This window comes from Natator depressus, chromosome 5 (genome assembly GCF_965152275.1).
Source record: "Natator depressus isolate rNatDep1 chromosome 5, rNatDep2.hap1, whole genome shotgun sequence".
Lineage (NCBI taxonomy): Eukaryota > Metazoa > Chordata > Testudines > Cheloniidae > Natator > Natator depressus.
The window spans coordinates 19,168-37,592 of NC_134238.1; the positions used below are offsets into that span (position 1 = coordinate 19,168).

At 46.7% G+C, this 18,425-nt stretch overlaps 1 protein-coding gene across 9 annotated transcripts in view; it reads right to left on the reverse strand.

Moving 5' to 3' along the window:
- Positions 1 to 288: 288 nt before the first annotated feature.
- Positions 289 to 18,425, reverse strand: part of ARHGEF39 (Rho guanine nucleotide exchange factor 39) — a 61,127-nt gene continuing 42,990 nt past the window's right edge. For 6 of the 9 annotated variants that reach the window (XM_074952168.1, XM_074952165.1, XM_074952166.1 and 3 more), the window contains 5 exons: positions 13,741 to 13,869; positions 3,956 to 4,185; positions 1,952 to 2,040; positions 1,568 to 1,684; positions 303 to 554 (listed from right to left, as the gene is read on the reverse strand). In XM_074952168.1, the coding sequence (XP_074808269.1) occupies positions 1,576 to 1,684; positions 1,952 to 2,040; positions 3,956 to 4,185; positions 13,741 to 13,869 (557 nt within the window). In that variant the 3' untranslated portion in view covers positions 303 to 554; positions 1,568 to 1,575. Of the gene's footprint in view, positions 555 to 580; positions 742 to 1,567; positions 1,685 to 1,951; positions 2,041 to 3,955; positions 4,186 to 13,740; positions 13,870 to 18,425 lie in introns of those variants that run through there. The other 3 variants (XM_074952162.1, XM_074952160.1, XM_074952161.1) reach the window with 3 other exon arrangements.

Here is an 18,425-nt window from a genome sequence, read left to right on the forward strand (position 1 = left end):
TGAAACAACATTAACCGGGATGACTAAGTGAGGAGTTACTGTATTCAACAGGGACTGTGGTGATACTGGTGGAAGGAACTAGAAATAAAAGGTCACCGAGTGCACAGCTGGTGGAGCTTGTGTAGTTTCTGCAGGGAAGAAGATGGGGGTAGAGTGGGTCTGTTACAGTCTTATACTGCCCAGTACAAATATATTAAGTCTGTTATTCTTTTCAGGGAATAATGTCAGTTTATTATTTTAAATAGTTATCCAAACACTTCAGCAAACCACAGTGGATTAGATAAAAGAAGTTTATTAACTGCAAAGATGGATTTTAAGTGAGTATGAGTAATGAGCCATAAGTCAGAAATGGTTACAAGAAAAATAAAACAATCACTGGTGCCTAACAGTAGATTATATTCAAAAGGAAAGATTTCTCACCACATGCTTTCAGCAGTCTTTATGTAAGGACCCCTCCCCCAGAGTCCAACCGCTGCTTCCTTTGTTTTGTCAGATGCAGAAAATGCGATGGGAAGGGAGAGAGAGTCCTCTGCCCCCTTTGAGAGCATTTCCAGCTAGAAGCAAAGCGACAGGCTGTTTGTGTGGAAGGAAACTCAAGATACAGATTTTTGCCCCTGCCCCCTTTCCTGCCAAAGAATGGCCATTTAGCAGGTAATGTCCATCAGCCTTGTTTACACCTGGCTGAGGTATCAGCTTGCCCTTTGTCTCTGACGAACACGTTTGGGAAGTGGCCAAACCAATCTGGAAAATATACTTTTAGAGTCACAATTTCAGCTTATGCTTGTAACATCACATATAATGCTGCTACGGGCATTTTGCCATGATACCATTGACCATCAAATTACAAGTTTTTATATACCTTAAAAGGCATACTTGTACAAACATTATTACAGTAGTGTGTAGGATGTGAACACAAAGATATTGTCTGTCACACAGGTCCACTCTTTCTGTATCCCCACAATATACACACCTAAGTTCCCTCTAAGCTTAGGGTTAGGGTTGGAGTGAAGGTGATGTGATTGTGTTACCTACTGAAGGGTGTGAAAGTGATTTAATCAAGAAAGTTTCAGTTCCAGAGCATCGCCCAGGGACTCTGTGACAACTGGTGTGACCTCACAGCAGGCTTTCAAGGGTTGTACAGGTGGGGAGAGGTGCCCCTGCCCTGGCCTGGCCCCGCTGGAGCCGCCATGGCTGGGGAGAGGTGTCTCTCCCCCGGCCCCAAGCTGCTGCGGTGAGAGAGGGCTGGGGGGAGTCCTCTCTCCCCACTGCAGTCTCAGGGCAGCCTACACCCCAAACCCCTCATCTCTGGCCCCACCCCAGAGCCTGCAACCCCTGATGGAGCCCACACCCCAACTCTCTGCCCCAGCCCTGAGCCCCTTCCCACACCCCAAACCTCTCATCCCTGGCCACACTCCAGAGCCTTCACCCCCCGCACTCCAGCCCTGAGCCCCCTCCCACACTCCAAACCCCTCAGCCCCACCCCTGTCACACGTCACCTCCATAGTGGTGCACATAAAATTAATTCCGAACATGGACATAAAAAATTAGAGGGAACATTGACACACACCTTTGCTCTTATAAATCCTGGCACATTTTCTGGACTGTGTGGGCCTCTCTTGAGCTGACAGGTTGTTCTGTCAGATATTCCTTCTGGTGTACAAGGGTCGGCCTGGCTTTCAGCTGCCTAGGGAGAACAACAAATGAGGAAAACCCCACTCTTAACGTTTTGTTCACCTGCACCATGAGATTATTCCTTCTAAGGCTTGCCTTCAGAGTCAAAGCTCCCTTTCCTTCTCACAATCAGCCTGGTGCTAAAGCCACTCATCTTGTGGATACACTTCCAGAAGCCCACGTGATCACTTTGGTGCACTGTCCCACCTCCTACACCACAAGTACACATCAAGAAAAAAAGAAGTCACCTATTGAACAGCAGAAAGCAGATGAGACCTACCTGATAGCAGCTGTCAGATTCAGATACCAGTTGTTAATATCCTCCTGGTTGCTTGACATCAACAGCAGTGTCTTGTGGGGAAAGGAGAGCTGAAAGAGAACATAAGAATAGCTACACTTGGTCAGACCAATGATCCATCTAGCCTAGTATCATGTCTTCTAGCAGCAGCCAGGGCCAGATGATTCAGAGGGAAGGAACAGAAGAAGAAAGGCGTTGAGTACAACACCCATCTTTAATATTTCCTTTGCCCCAGAAAACAGCCCTGCCACAGAGACAACTAGCACCTCATCCCATCTAATTTCTGTAGTCTTCCTTTTGCAATAGAAAAGCAACAGGGCTGTCCAGGCTACACTGGCATAGAAACATAACCAGACCTACCCTCTGGCCAATTCCAGCTGCAGATCTCAAAATACTTCACACACAATTAATATTCCTCCCAGCATCCTATGGAGGTAGTAAGTCAATGCCACCCTTGATACTCCACATAGGCTTTTCTTGTCCATTCACCACCCCTTCTGGGGGTGTGTCCACATTTGTTTGCATAAATAAAGTTCAAAAAAGCCCCTGCAAGTTCCAAAACAGTCCATTGGTTTTATCTTCTTGTTGGGTTCCTAAGCTTTTCCTGGCTATAAGTCTCAGCAGGGAAACCCCATATCCCAGATCTTTTGGCTAGAGCCTTCTCACTCCCAGCAGTCTCCAAATTTATCCTACACCCAGGCCTTCCTGCCTGGGGCCTTTCCTACATTAGCAGGCCACATGCAGGCCCTATGTGGCTGGAGCCTCAGGTTTCTAGCTCTGGCTTCCAAACCCCCTGGTGTCAAGGTCTTCTCTGTAGGAGCCTCCAGGTGTGCCTCTGTACTAATAAGGGTTGGCTAGCCCCAGGCCCTCCAGCCCTTATGGAGCAATCCCTGCTGTCAGAGCACTATGTCAACAGGAGAGCTTCTCTGGCTGACAATCCACCTCCCCAAGAGGTGGTATCTAACTATGCTGACGGGAAAAGCTCTCCTCTCGGCATAGGGGCATCTTCATTTACAGATTTACTTTATATATTGAGAAACCAGCCCAGAAAGGAAGCCTCTTGCTCAAGGTCACAGACCAAGTCTGTGGTGAATCCAGTAGAACCCAGGAGACCACACTCCCTGTATTGCATTTTAATGTGGCTCTGTTCTCAGAAGTAACTATAAATGGAAGCATAGGGTCTTAGTTTAAATGTAAATTGAGCAATTTGCTTTAGCATTATTGGGACAAGTCAGGAGATGTTTTTCTAACTGCAGGCACTTCAAATGACCTCTGGGATGCTTCTACCCAAGGCATTATAACCCCTAACAGGAGAAGCCCTTGCAGCCAAAAGGCAGGTCCTTCACTGAAAAGACATGGGGGAAGAAAGAAAAGCAGCCATGTGGAGGAGCTCCACCCTTGGCAACAGTTCCAAAGCATCTCTCCACATGTTAGCTGGCAGGATTTCAGATGAGCCAAAGCCCTAGTGACCATTCTGTTGCCTTTTACTTACCATGCTGCCTTGTGGCCAGTTTGGAAGTAGCCTCTTTGTGGATGCACTGGGGACAGCACAATGAGCAGAACCCTCCCAGGCACTGCTTCCTCTGTGCACTCCTAAGGGCGCAAGGGGCCATGCCCCTACCCCGAGCAAACCAAGTACAGCAGTGAGAAGAGGCTGCACACCAGGGCGGTCAGAGCAGAACTGTGCCTCCCACAGAGGTGATGTGGGCTCTTCTCTCCCTCACTCTTCCCTCTGCAAAACTCTTCCCTCCCTACCAAAATCTAGCTCTTTATATTTTTCATTGCCACTATTTTACCCTCTAGTCTGCTGCTTCTGCAGCAATTGAGACTCACTGTGGCTCTCCCCATCATTGCCTCAGCCACAGTGGTAAGTTACACCCACTATCCTCTCTCACATTCATTCTATTTTAGATCAGGATGTGTTTGTGGGCAGGGGGCAGAAATGAGGGCTGTAGGAGCTGCAGCCAGAAACTGAGAGAAACTTACACTGAGCAGCCCTCCCTGGCTCTGGGTATGGCCAAACACTTTATCCACCGTGCACTGGTTAAGTGGATAGACTGCCTGGCAAGAAAACTTGTCCGAGTTCAGGGGATGCAGTGGGTGGCAGGGCTTCGTCGCAACCAAGATATCGGAGAAGAGGAAGAACATCTTACGCTTCACTTCTTCGCCCTTTGTGGGTACCACCATGAGCCAGCCTTCTTGGATATACCAGCGCCCTAGTTTTTTTGGGGGGAAAGCACAACTATGAGATGGGACTCAGTGGTGACACAGGCAGTATCCATTGAAGGAATAAAGTGAACTACTCTTACAGATTACTGGGTTTTAAATAAACTATTAATCACTCAGGAAATAGCCCTTGATGTGACTGAGGGCAGGGTGAAGAAACCTCTGCTCAATGTGCAAAAAGTGCTCAGAAAAAGCATGCAGGCATGAATAAAAAAAAAAAAGTGTTATATACATGTGGAGTGATACTGAATTATAATGCCATTATAAAAGTAATGGGACACCCCACCTGGCGTATTGTGTTCAGATCTGCTCACCCACCCTACTTCAAAAAGAATGTAACAGAAATAGAAGGGTTGAGAGATTGACTGTTTACCTTAAAGAAAAGAGGACTAAGGGGATATGATAGAGGGATACAAAATAATAAAGGGGATAGAAAAAGTAAATCAATCAAGAACTTCTATTCATCCTCTCCATATAATACAAGGGAAAAGGCAGCAAATTAACATCTATTTCATGCACTGCATCATTAGCTTGGCACTCACTGCGACATGGTAAAGAGCTTATCAGGGTGTTTTAAAAAAAGATGGGGTCTCTGTAAGTACCGTGAGAACATGCACAACTTTATTATATTTAATGTAAGATAAAAAGGGACATGATCCCTCCTGGTTCAGGACAAACTAACCTCAAATTGATGGGAATTAGGAGGAAACTTGCCTATGGGTAGGTTATTCATTCCACTGTGATCATCTAGTCTGACATGAATAACACAGGCCAGAGAATTTCAGCAGCATTTTGTACATCAAGCCTGTAACTTCTGGGTTGAACTAGAACATATATCCTTTAGAAAAAGGCATCCAGTCTTGATGTAGAAACTTCAAATTATGAAGAATCCACCAATGTCCCTTGGCATAGTGTTTTAATTGCTAATTACCCTCACTTAAAAGTCCTCCTTATTTCCACTTGGAATTTGTTTTGTTTCACGTTCCAGCCATCAGATCTCACTATGCCTCTGTTTGCTAGATTCAAGAGCTCCCTGTGACAAAGTGGGAATTTTCTATATTTTTATGAATCCCATATGTGCCTCAGTTTCTCCTATATGGTATGTTGTTACCCAGTGGGAAGACATTGACTGTTTGCTTTCAGGGCATGCTAGGAGACATGGGTATGGATGTTGCCTAGCTATTTGGGCCTTAGTCCCCATATGAATGGAGCATCTGAAAAGACAACGGCAAATCCAAATCACTGCCATATTGATACCTAGCAACCAAATGACCCAGCAGGAGATGGACTTCCTCACCTCTTTGCAGGGAAGCTGCAGCTCAAGAACAAAGGTGTGAAGTGGGGAGATAGGTTGGCTGCTGGACGGAGACTGGACTCTCATCTGGAGGCTAAGAAAGGAGGTGAGACTGAGGCGAGGTCTAGAATACTGACCTAGATCAGTATAACTACATCACTCAGGGGTGTGAAAAATCCACCTAACCCAATCCATCCAACCTAACCCCACCATGTAGACCAGGGGTCTCAAACTCAGTTTACCTAGGATAGGATACAGAGGGCCCTAGACAAATTAGAGGATTGGGCCAAAAGAAATCTGATGAGGTTCAACAAGGACAAATGCAGAGTCCTGCACTTAGGACGGAAGAATCCCATGCACCGCTACAGACTAGGGACCGAATGGCTCGGCAGCAGTTCGGCAGAAAAGGACCTGGGGTTACAGTGGACGAGAAGCTGGATATGAGTCAACAGTGTGCCCTTGTTGCCAAGAAGGCCAATGGCATTTTGGGATGTATATGTAGGGGCATTGCCAGCAGATCGAGGGACATGATCGTTCCCCTCTATTTGACATTGGTGAGGCCTCATCTGGAGTACTGTGTCCAGTTTTGGGCCCCACACCACAAGAAGGATGTGGAAAAATTGGAGAGAGTCCAGCGGAGGCAACAAAAATGATTAGGGGACTGGAACACATGACTTATGAGGAGAGGCTGAGGGAACTGGGATTGTTTAGTCTGCAGCAGAGAAGAATGAGGGGGGATTTGATAGCTGCTTTCAACTATCTGAAAGGGGGTTCCAAAGAGGATGGATCTAGACTGTTCTCAGTGGGAGCTGTTCTCAGTGGTAGCTGATGACAGAACAAGGAGTAATGGTCTCAAGTTGCAGTGGAGGAGGTTTAGGTTGGATATTAGGAAAAAAGCTTTTTCACTAGGAGGGTGGTGAAACACTGGAATGCGTTACCTAGGGAGGTGGTGGAATCTCCTTCCTTAGATATTTTTAAGGTTAGGCTTGAGAAAGCCCTGGCTGGGATTATTTAGTTGGGGATTGGTCCTGCTTTGAGCAGGGGGTTGGACTAGATGACCTCCCGAGGTCCCTTCCAACCCTGATATTCTATGAATGCATGTACAATCAAGCTCTTGAAGAATGAGTTGGTTTTCCTTATAAAAATGAAATACTTGTTTTTAAATAATGTTTAAGTATAATTATTTATCTTTTTTTTTTTATCGCCTCTGTTGAATGAGTGCACCCTGCCTTGTTTACTGGATGAGATACTGGTCATACATAAATAACAGTACCTGATCATATAACTAAAGAGTAATGTAATGCATATGCACAAACAGGACACATGTTAAGGTTATACAGAAAAACTTAACGTTGGCCATTTCCTGGTTTTTGAGTGTTTATATGGAATTTCCTGGTACATTTTTTATTAGGGCTGTTGATTAATGGCAGTTAACTCATGCAATTAACTAAAAAAAAATTATTCACGTAGCTGAAGTTGCGTAACTACCATCTATCCTCCCCCCGTGTAGACCAGGCCTAATAAACCTGACTGTTTTGACAATACTGTTTGAGTGTCACTGCAGATGCTTTATGAGGTGGATTAATCCCTGAAGAGTGTACAAGTCTCTACGAGGAATCTATCTAAGTTGGACTTGTTGAACAGAGCTCATGATGTGAAGCAGCAGTGCTGGAGTCCCAGGAGTACAATCTAAGGAGGTGGTGAGGCCCCCTGACTTACCCTGGAAGAAGAGTGAGAGCCCTTGGGGAGGGGGAGAGGGGTGTCTGGCAAATTGAAGGGGTTCCTCCAAGAGACTATCCCCAAGATGGGAGCATAGCACTGATCCTGTTGATCTGTGACATCCCCTATCAGACATTTTCTCCCTGTGTAGGTATTTTTAGATCATAATTTAGCTTATATAAGAAAAGGTTGAGAGACTTAAGGAGTTTGCTGTAAGGCAGATTTCCCAGATCTCTAATTCTTGTAGCACTTCTCTGAACCATCTGCAATTTTTCCAGTGTGCTTTCCAAAGAATTGGACACAGTAGTCCGGTAGTGCCCTCTGTTCCTGTGTTTATACCACCAAGAACTGCATTTTCCCAGTGGAATGCTGTGAACAAAACTGCTATGTTCAGTTGTTTATCTACAATGACCTTCAAAGGTGGAATTCACAAGGGGAATGTAGGTGCGGTAATACTTTTATGTCACTTGCCGCAAGAGGAATTTACAACCCTGTGTTTGGTACCCTGGTTCCCTATACAATGCATGGAAAGAGTTAGTGACCTAAGAATGGGATTAGCAAAAGCCAGCATACTGAGTGCGGAACCACCTAAGCTAGCCAGTAGGAAATGGCAGAGAGGGGCAAGGCCTCGGTCACAGTGCCTAAGTGCCTTTGAGGGTTGGGGCTTAAATCCAGGCCAAAGGAAGGTGACTCCCTCTACTTGGGATTCACAGCCATGAACCCTGTCCTTGCGTTCGGTGCTTAAGCCGGGTCAGTCCTTTTTCAAGGAAACTAAAAGGGAAGAAAACACAAATGGAAGAAAATGGTGGTACCCCTCTTTTAGGTGAGTGCTCTAACTACTGGTCTACCATGTGTGAGACCTAGGTTCAATTTCCTCCTCTGCCTGATGGAGAGAAGGGATTTGAACTTGAGTCTCCCCTTTGCTGGTAGGGTGCTCTAACCACTGGGATATGGGGTATTCCGGGAAAGGGCTCTCAGTCTCTTCTGTTGAAGCTGTTCCACTGTGTGTAAATGTATATAAGATTCCAGAAATGTCACTCTGAAGCTTAAAATGTCTGTTAAGTCAACGTTAAATGAAGGAAGCCACTACAAGCATGGTTGTGAGCTTATGCTGTTCAAAATACCACCAGGCTGAATCATCATGGTCTCTTATTGTCCAGTTTATACGTTCTCCGCCATTTTGACTTTATGAATTACACCAATGCAATATACAGCTATGCTAAGGCTGTAGCTATGCCATGCCAAAAGTTCTAGACCACTGTGATATCCAATATAACTCAACCAATCACCACCCTTAGTCTACAGCTAATTTGTATGCAACAGTTTCATTGGTTATATGAGGGAGACTGCACAGATGGTGGACTACTTGGCCCAGCTGCCACATCCAAGTGCCCAACCACCACCTACACAAATCCACAAAATCTCCCAATACAACACCCACCAGACACAAATCAATACAACCACCCGTACAGCGAGACAATCAGCACACACAATAACCCCCACGTAGCCTTTATTTTAAATTGACTGGATCATCTTGTGTTAAACTACAGTGTCTCTAGAGAGTGAGCTCAGCCCCTGTTGTGCTCCAGTTTTCAGATCAATAGGGAGAAAGTTACCCTTTAGGATTCTTTTAGATTGGGAGAGTGAGGAGTACACAAAGAATGACTACAGTAACCACAAAAACACTTACAAGCAAGAAGATTTTGTTCGCATTACAAATTGCACTCACATGCACATCTACACAATGTGAGAGAGCCAAAGCAATAGCCAATGCCATATTTATACTCACATACTGGATCTCTCATTGACAGGTGGTCATTGATAGAGGGTGGTTCCTGCTTGGGTCATCCCAATGACATCCTCCCTTTGAGTCTTCCCACTTTAGCCCAGCCAGGGCATCTCTATCTTGTTCTGATGACAGGTAACACCTTATGCATATGCATAAGGGTTCCAACCCTCTTTTTCCTTATCTGTTCTTCCCCACCCCATACATTTTGGAGTGCGTTCTTACAACTACAATATCCCCCTGCTGAAGTGAAGAAACAGATTGACAGAGCCAGAAGAGTACCCAGAAGTTACCTACTACAGGACAGGCCCAACAAAGAAAATATCAGAATGCCACTAGCCATCACCTTCAGCCCCCAACTAAAACCTCTCCAACGCATCATCAAGGATCTACAACCTATCCTGAAGGATGACCCATCACTCTCACAGATCTTGGGAGACAGGCCAGTCCTTGCTTACAGACAGCCCCCCAACCTGAAGCAAATACGCACCAGCAACCACATACCACACAACGAAAACACTAACCCAGGAACCTATCCTTGCAACAAAGCCTGTTGCCAGCTGTGTCCACATATCTATTCAGGGGACACCATCATAGGGCCTAATCACATCAGCCACATTATCAGAGGCTTGTTCACCTGCACATCTACCAATGTGATATATGCCATCATGTGCCAGCAATGCCCCTCTGCCATGTACATTGGCCAAACTGGACAGTTTCTACGTAAAAGAATAAATGGACACAAATCAGACGTCAAGAATTATAACATTCAAAAACCAGTCGGAGAACACTTCAATCTCTTTGGTCCCTCGATTACAGACCTAAAAGTGGCAATTCTTCCAACAAAAAGACTTCAAAAACAGACTCCAACGAGAGACTGCTGAATTGGAATTAATTTGCAAACTGGATACAATTAACTTAGGCTTGAATAAAGACTGGGAGTGGATGTGTCATTACACAAAGTAAAACTATTTCATGCATCCGATGAAGTGAGCTGTAGCTCACGAAAGCTTATGCGCAAATAAATTGGTTAGTCTCTAAGGTGCCACAAGTACTCCTTTTCTATTTCCCCTTGTTTATTTCCCCTCCTACTGTTCTTGTAAAGTGCTGGAAATGGCCCACCTTGATTATCACTACAAAAGGTCCCCCCGCCTCCCACCGCTCTCCTGCTGGTAATAGCTCACCTTTCCTGATCACTCTTGTTACAGTCTGTATGGTAACACCCATTGTTTCATGTTCTCTGTGTATATAAAATCTCCCCACTATATTTTCCACTGTACGCACCCGATGAAGTGAGCTGTAGCTCACGAAAGCTTATGCTCTAATAGATTTGTTAGTCTCTAAGGTGCCATAAGTACTCTTCCACTTTTCATAGGGTATTCTCTTTGTTCCCTTTATTATTAGCAGCATCTTATTAACATTTATGCGCATATGTTCCTGTGTTCTGTTCTGTGGTCAAAACAGAACTTTCCATGATGTTCCAGTCAGGTACCTTGCAGTCTAGATGGATACATGGTGTTCTATTTTTCCATAACATCACCTATTGGCACATCCTTTATAGTAATCTTGTAGTTTTATTGGCATAGGGTCAATCTTTGGTCACCCACTCACGACAAGTATCCTTAAGCCTGAAGTCTAGAGTGGCTACGCTGAAATCATGCAGGCCTTACCCAGTAGGCCTTGCATTACAGCCTTGTTTTACTAAAACCTAATACACATCCATCATTCCTAAATACTTTTCAGTCTTATACTCCCATAGTCCTATCCTACTAATAACTATGCATCACATATTGATTACATATGAGTTAACCATGACAATAATACAATTAAATGATAAAATCAACTGACTGGCTACACCAAATATCACTCCAAAGCCTCAAATGAGTCACTGTGAAGTGATGGATACAGCTACAAACAATGGGGAAGAACTCTTTGTTCAAAATAGCAGCAGACTGAATCATGACTGGCATTCATGATCTGTTACCCTCCAATTTTTAAAGTCTCAGCCATTTTTGGTGGGGTTTTTTAAACCACATGACTTTAGGAATTACACCCATGTGACAGCATGGACTTGCAATTACTAGTAATGAAATATGCATTGGAGAAGGGGACTGAACCTGGGTCTGCCTGCTACATGGGGACTGCCCTAACCACTGGACTATAGAGACAGCCATTCTAATTCTCTGGCCCAATGTGTATTTGATTATTTTACACACAGTGGAACAGGTTCAACAGGAGAGACAGAGCACCCTGCCCCAGAATACCCCATAGCTCAGTGGTTAGGGTACTCTCCTGGGAGGTGGGAAACCGCAGTTAAAATCTCTACTCCACAGCTGGCAGTGGTGGGAATTTAACCTGTCTCTCCCACATCCTGAGTGAGTGCCTTAACCACTAGGCTAAGTTATAGCTGTTCCCCCACCTTGTGCCATTTTGTGTAGGTTTAGGGGTGCTCCAAGCATGTCTACTGGATCAGACCCTAAAAGCAAGATAGGAAGGAGAACACCAGTCTGGAGAATGCCACTGTGGTTTAGGTACAAGTTAGGGACCAAACTGGTGGTCAACGTCAGGACTGAGGTAGCTTTGTGCACACACAGCCACTGAAATGTAGTTACCTCGTGAACTTTAATGACAGAAATTTAGGTGCCTAGGGACTTTAGGCACCTTCAGGGTTAGGAGACAGCCAAGCAAAGGTTTTGCGTACACTAGTGGTGTCTAACTGCCACTTTAGGCACCAAGTCCCCCTTCTGAATCCAACTCTAAGTGCTTTCCAGAGTCTCTGGTTTTCAGATTATCAACCTCCATTTCTAATGTATAAGCTTGTACTTGGCTATACTGAAAAGCATATATTATTGTTTGATTTTGACTAGTTTATCTAGCTACACTGATCACTCATCATTTTCTACCCCCACAGTGTAATTTAGAAACTGTGACGTAGCTAGGAGTGGAAATTTGGGTGGGCTGCAACTTTTGGCTGGACGGACAATGACAGACTGTGGTAGCTCAGCTTCTCCCTCCGATGCCACACCCTCTTCCTAGGACTTCCCCTGCTGACCTGGGCACGTGTATGGGGTTGCTCAAAAAATGGCAAAGCAGAGCTGTTGGAGCGTAGCTTTCTGAAGGGCAGGCACATAGCGCCGTCCTGGATTTCAGGTGCCCAGGGATTTAAATATGACTACTTTTGGGGGGCACTTTAAACGCCGGGCCCTCACCCAATGCCCCTGGGCCCTGCTGCTTCCTCCACCCCCCGACTGATCCTGGGCTCCAAACACTTACTGGAGGCTGCAGGTGAGAAAGGGACAGAACTCAGCAGGCTTTCCGGGCCGCATCTACTAGAACTCTGCTGCACCATAGGCACCAACTCTGTGGGTGCTCCAGGGCTGCAGCACCCATGGGGAAAAATTAGTGGATGCTCTGCACCCACCCGCAGCCAAGATCCCCACCCCGCCCCACCTCCTCCTCCACCTCCTCCCCTGAGCACGCCGCGTCCCCGCTCCTCCGCCTACCTCCTAGTGCTTGCCGCCACCAAACAGCTGTAGCAAGCTCCAGGACGGAGGGGGAAGGAGTGGGAACATGGCACGCTCAGGGGAGGAGGAGGGGAAGAGGCGGGGACGGGGCTGGAATGGGGGCAGGGCAGGGGTGGAGTTGGGGTGGAGCCAGGGTCAGAGGAGGGCTCGAGCACCCACCAGTGCCAGTAGAAGAAGTCGGCGCCTATGCTGGACGCCATCTAGTGGGGCTCAGTGAGAGCACTAGCTGCAGTGCCTTTCCCTAGGCATGTCTCCAGCCACGCTCAGCCCGACTTCCACTATGGCAGAAAGCGGGGAGGAGGGGCTGGGGAAGGGAATCCTAGGGCAGGGGCCGACACAGAAACTGCAGGCGGTGACAAAGATGATTAATGGGGGTGGGATGTGTGTGTGGGGGTGTACCCATGCTCTCCTCCCCCCCGTTGCTGTCCCTGAGTGACGCTCCAGGCCGCTATGGCAGCGCTACACCCCAGCTCAGATTTGGGTGGGCCTGGATGCTAAATGGGTGGACTGGCCCACCCGAGGCTATGACCCTGATCAGTAGGTATGTTTTCTTATAAATCATTAACAACATTAGTCTGCACTGGCACAGAACCCATGCCTGCACCCACCTTCCTCTACAGACATATTATACTGGCCACTCTTAGAAACAGGAGACTTGACTAGATGGACCATTAGGTTGATCTAGTGTTGCAATTCTTGTCAACCAACATTCCTCGATTTTACCCGTGCACTGCAGAGGCAAAACACCAGTTCCCATGCCACCAGAACATATTGGAGTCTTGCATTAGGGAGGGGAGGGGTGGGGGAAGAGGGGAGCTCGCATGAGGGATGAAAACACAACTGTCAGCTTCTTCTACATATTAAAAGATGAGGTAGAGACATTAGCTACATTTTTCCAAACTAATGTCCATGAGCTACTTTGGGTCATTTTCCTGTCCTCACTGCAAGTCATAAATTCCTCCCAATTGAGCGTTACCTACAAGTGCCATTAACCTGCTACTTACCTCCACTTCCAGGTCATTAAATGAAGATTGTGAATCCAACCAGGCAGCCCCACACCCTGGGGGCCCACTAGTCACCTCTCTTATTCATAATTTCCATTTATCATATCCTGTTTGTGAGACATTAGCCAATTTTCCTCCCCAAGTCTATTTGAATTGAATCAAAAGCGATCACAAAGCTGCCTCCAATTCACTTAGTCTGGCTGATGAGTAGGACCCACCTGGAGTCAGCACCTTGGTCTTCCGTCCTTTGAGCAGTTTCTGGACCCGAAGCAGTTGCATTGAGTTCTCACGGCTGCAAATTGTGCTATGGACCCACTGAGACACCTCAGAAACAGATTTCACAGCTTCTGAAATTAGCATAGCACATCAATAAAAAAAACAAACACTTCACTGCTAGAGATCTACATCAGGTTGGGTAATAGACAAAATTGCCAGCACTGGAGAAGAGCGCATGTAGGTGGCTCTACCCAATCCTAGCGCTGAAATCTGGGAGTTGAGGAGGTTACTTACCTGTAACTGGAGGTTCTTCGAGATGTGTGGTCCCTCTCTGTATTTCAAAAGTGGGCACACTTGTGCGCCATAGCTGAAAGTTTAGCAGGGTCAGTGACCTGCACCTGAGTCATACATTGACTCATGCTACAGACAAGGTTATAAGAAGCCATGCAGGGCGATGCCCCTTCAGTCGCCCTCTCACCACTAAGTAGCGCAGTCTGCAGTAGGGGGGATGGTGAGTGGGTGTGACCAGGTGTCTGGATGGGCCACACTGACAATGCCACACTCAGGGCAGACTGCAATAAATAGGGCTGATAATCCCCAAAACTGGTGGTTTATTCTGTAATTAGATTCACCAGTCCAGTAACAAGAGAGCTATCTGTAGTGCCACACTGGTTAATAAGAAACCAAACACAGTCTCCTTTAGATATTCCAGCTCTTGGATCCCATCTAGACAACCAAGTCTAATATAGTGAGGGGTTACTGAAAAGCCTATTCACCATACTTTAAGTTCTACCAATCCCAAAGGTATTGGATACTTACCCGTAGGTCAATATGAATCTCAGATCTTACCCAAATACATGCTTACAGACAATCCTTAATAACTAAGATTTATTATTAAAAGGAAAAAGAAAGAAGAGAGTTATAACTGGCTAAGGAATCATATACATACAATTGATTGCAAAGTTCTTATATCAGGTTTGTAGAAGTGATGAAATAAACTTCTCGTTTGCAAAAGTCTCTCTGGAAATTACCCAGACAGATTAAGGGTTATCAGTCCTTGTTTTGAGCTTCCTTGTTAATAATCCAGTCCAGAAAAATGAAGCAGGAAATGAAGACAAAATGGAGATGTCTCAAGTGCCTTTTTATATACTCTGTCCCAAACAAAGCCCACAGCTCCTGTTTGAGGAAAGTTACTAGCCCAAGATGGAGCCAGGGTCATATGAGCATATCACGTCCTTACGTGTTTCCTGACTCACAGGGGTTGGCCATTGGCCCCTTGCTGTCTAAGGCATCCTTTGGGAGAGTTATCTGGGCAGGATGAGTTTCTTCTATGGCTCACTGATAGAGTGAAGTGTCCTTAATGGGCCATCTACACATAGATGTCTAGTCTTGATATTTATCTATTTGAGAGGTGTCACCCAGAAACAAAAAACATATTTGTCTTCTTCAAGTGGTAGTACCTATATGTATTCCAAATGTGGGTGAGTACCAAGTAGTGATCAGCTTGGAGACGTGTGAGGACACAAGAAGTATCGTCGTCTGCAGGATGGCATGGCTGCATCTTTCGCCGCTCCCTGGGTGATGGCATAGTGGGTGGGGAAGGTATGGACGGAGCGCCAGGTCACATGTGCCCGCATGGAGTGTGCTGTAATCCTGTCGGGCAGCAGGGTATTAGCCTGCCTGCAGCATTCTGTGATGCATGTAGAGACCCACTTTGATATGTGCTGTGAAGAGAGAGCTTGTCCTCACGACCTCGCCACAATGCCTACGAAAAGGTACAAAAGACGTGGATCCTGTCAAGATAGAACACAAATGCATGGCAGATGTTGGATGAGTGCAGGGTCCTGTCCGCTGTAGAGACATGTGGCTTAGGATGGAAGACCAGGAAGTGAATGGACTGACTGAGATGGAACTCTGAGACCACTTTCAGAAGAAACTTAGGGTGAAGGCATAATGAAACTTTGTATTTTTGGAATACTGTATATGGTAAGTCGGCCATTGTGGCCGCCAATTCGCTGACCCGCTTAGTGAAAATGATGGCAATGGGAAGGATGACCTTCATGGATAAGGTGAGAGGGAGCACGTGGCCAGGGACTCGAAGGGAGGTCTGGTGCGGGCAGAGATTACAAGATTGAGGTCCTGGTGTGGGGATAGTAGTTTAAAAGGACCGATGGGAAGTTATTCGTCAGCCCTTTCAGAAAGGGTAAACATTGAGTGGCTGTCAACCAGTGGGAGGAACGTACTAAGCGCTGCCAAGTGGACTCAGACCGAGCTGATGGCGAAGCCTCAGGTCCTAAGTTCCAGGAGGTACTCCAGGACAGTAGGAATGAAAGATGTCACTGAAGGGGAAATAGAAGTGTTGTGCCCAGGAAGTGAAATGCTTCCATTTCACTGTGTAGAATGCCTATGTGGAAGCTCCTCTGCTGAGCGTAAGTATGTGCTGCACTGGTGTCAAGCAGGCAATGTCTACGTGCAACCACCATCCAAAAGCCAGGCCAGGAGGCAAAGCAAGCCTGGGCAGGGATGTCTGACTCTGCCCCAGTCCTGGGTGAAGAGATCCAGCAGTGTGGGGAGGTGGATTAGGGGATGGGTGGAGAGTCTGAACAAGTCTGGAAACCAGAACTGTTGGGACCAAAATGGGGCTATTAACAGGACCATGGCCCAATCATGTTGGATCTTGCGCAGTACCAGGGGAATGGGGCGGGGGAGGGAGGAAGGCGTAGTGGAGGCCACCTTGCCACAGAAAGAGGAGAGCATTTACTTAGGAATCACGCTCGTTGGCCCCCCGGGAGCAGTACATAAGAACGGCCATACTGGGTCAGACCAAAGGTCCATCCAGCCCAATATTCTGTCGACCGACAGTGGCCAAAGCCAGGTGCCCCAGAGGGAGTGAACCTAACAGGTAACAATCAAGTGATCTCTCTCCTGCCATCCATCTCCACCCTCTGACAAACAGAGGCTAGGGACACCATTCCTTACCCATCCTGGCTAATAGCCATTAATGGACTTAACCTCCATGAACTTATCTAGTTCTCTTTTAAACCGTTATAGTCCTAGCCTTCACAACCTCCTCAGGCAAGGAGTTCCACAGGTTGACTGTGCGCTGTGTGAAGAAGAACTTCCTTTTATTTGTTTTAAACCTGCTGCCTATTCATTTCATTTCGTGGCCCCTAGTTCTTATATTATAGGAACAAGTAAATAACTTTTCCTTATTCATTTTCTCCACACCACTCATGATTTTATAGACCTCTCTCATAACCCCCCTTAGTCTCCTCTTTTCCAAGCTGAAAAGTCCTAGTCTCTTTAATCTCTCCTCATATGACCCGTTCCAAACCCCTAATCATTTTAGTTGCCCTTCTCTGAACCTTTCCTAATGCCAGTATATCTTTTTTGAGATGAGACCACATATGTATGCAGTTATTCAAGATGTGAGTGTACCATGGATTTATATAAGGGCAATAAGATATTCTCAGTCTAATTCTCTATCCCCTTTTTAATGATTCCTAACATCCTGTTTGCTTTTTTGACTGCCGCTGCACACTGCGTGGACGTCTTCAGAGAACTATCCACAATGACTCCAAGATCTCTTTCCTGATTAGAGGAGGGGGAACTTGCAGTTTTTGCAAGTGGCAAAAAGGTCCAAGTGACGGGTGCCCTACGCTTGGCAGAGGCAGCAGAGAGTGGGGTTGTGTAGCTTCCACTCACGATTGAGGTACCCGATCCGGCTGAATGTGTCCACCAGAGTTTTCTGCATTCCCGGGAGGTATGTCACGCAGAGTGTGACACTGTGGCAGATATACCAGTTCCAGAGGCAGATGGTCTCCACACCGGGTGACCAGGACTTGGTGCCTCCCTGCCTGTTTATGTATGCTGCTGCAGTGGTATTGTAGGAAAGGAGATGAACATAGCATGCTCGGATAAAGGGCAGGAATGCAAGGCAGGCAAGGCGGATTGCCCACACCTTCAGGATACTGATGTGCATGTGGGCCTTGTGCCGAGTCCAAGCCCCTGGGATGGCATGGCCATCCAGGGTGAGCACCTGAACCAGCTAGGGAGGCATCTGTGGTGAGGGTGGTGGTTGGGATGGGAGTGGGGCAGGGGGTGCCTATCATCACTTTGGAAGGGTTGGTCCACTAGGTGAGAGGCCTGGACTAGACTTGGGACAATCAGTGTGACATCCAGGTGGTCAACATGGAGCCTGCAGACTGATATGAGCCACAACTATAGACAGCGCATGTGCAAGCGGGCATGCAGTGTCACAAGGGTGCAGGCTGCCATGTGGCCAACGAGGCAGAGACAGTGACACATCGTGGTGTGTGGGTTGCGACATAGGACTGCTGTCTGGGTGGTGAAATGGCCTGCTGGGAGAAAGGCGCTAGCCACCATGGAATCCAGGCATGCCCCAATGAAGTGGATTGTCTGTGTTGGGAAGAGCATGGATTTTTCCTTGTGGATTTGGATACCAAGAGTGGGAAGGAGAGAACAAAGAGCACAGATGGCTGACGTCATCTCAGTGAGGCAGTCATCTAAGGAAGGGAACACAGAGTACCCCAGCCACCTTAATTGAGCTGCCACGACCACGAAGACTTTGGTGAAGACCCTTGGGGCTGTTGCAATGCCGAAGGGGAGGACTCTGAACTGGTAGTTGTTGTCACCCATGCAAAAGCAAAGAAACTTGCAGAGGGCT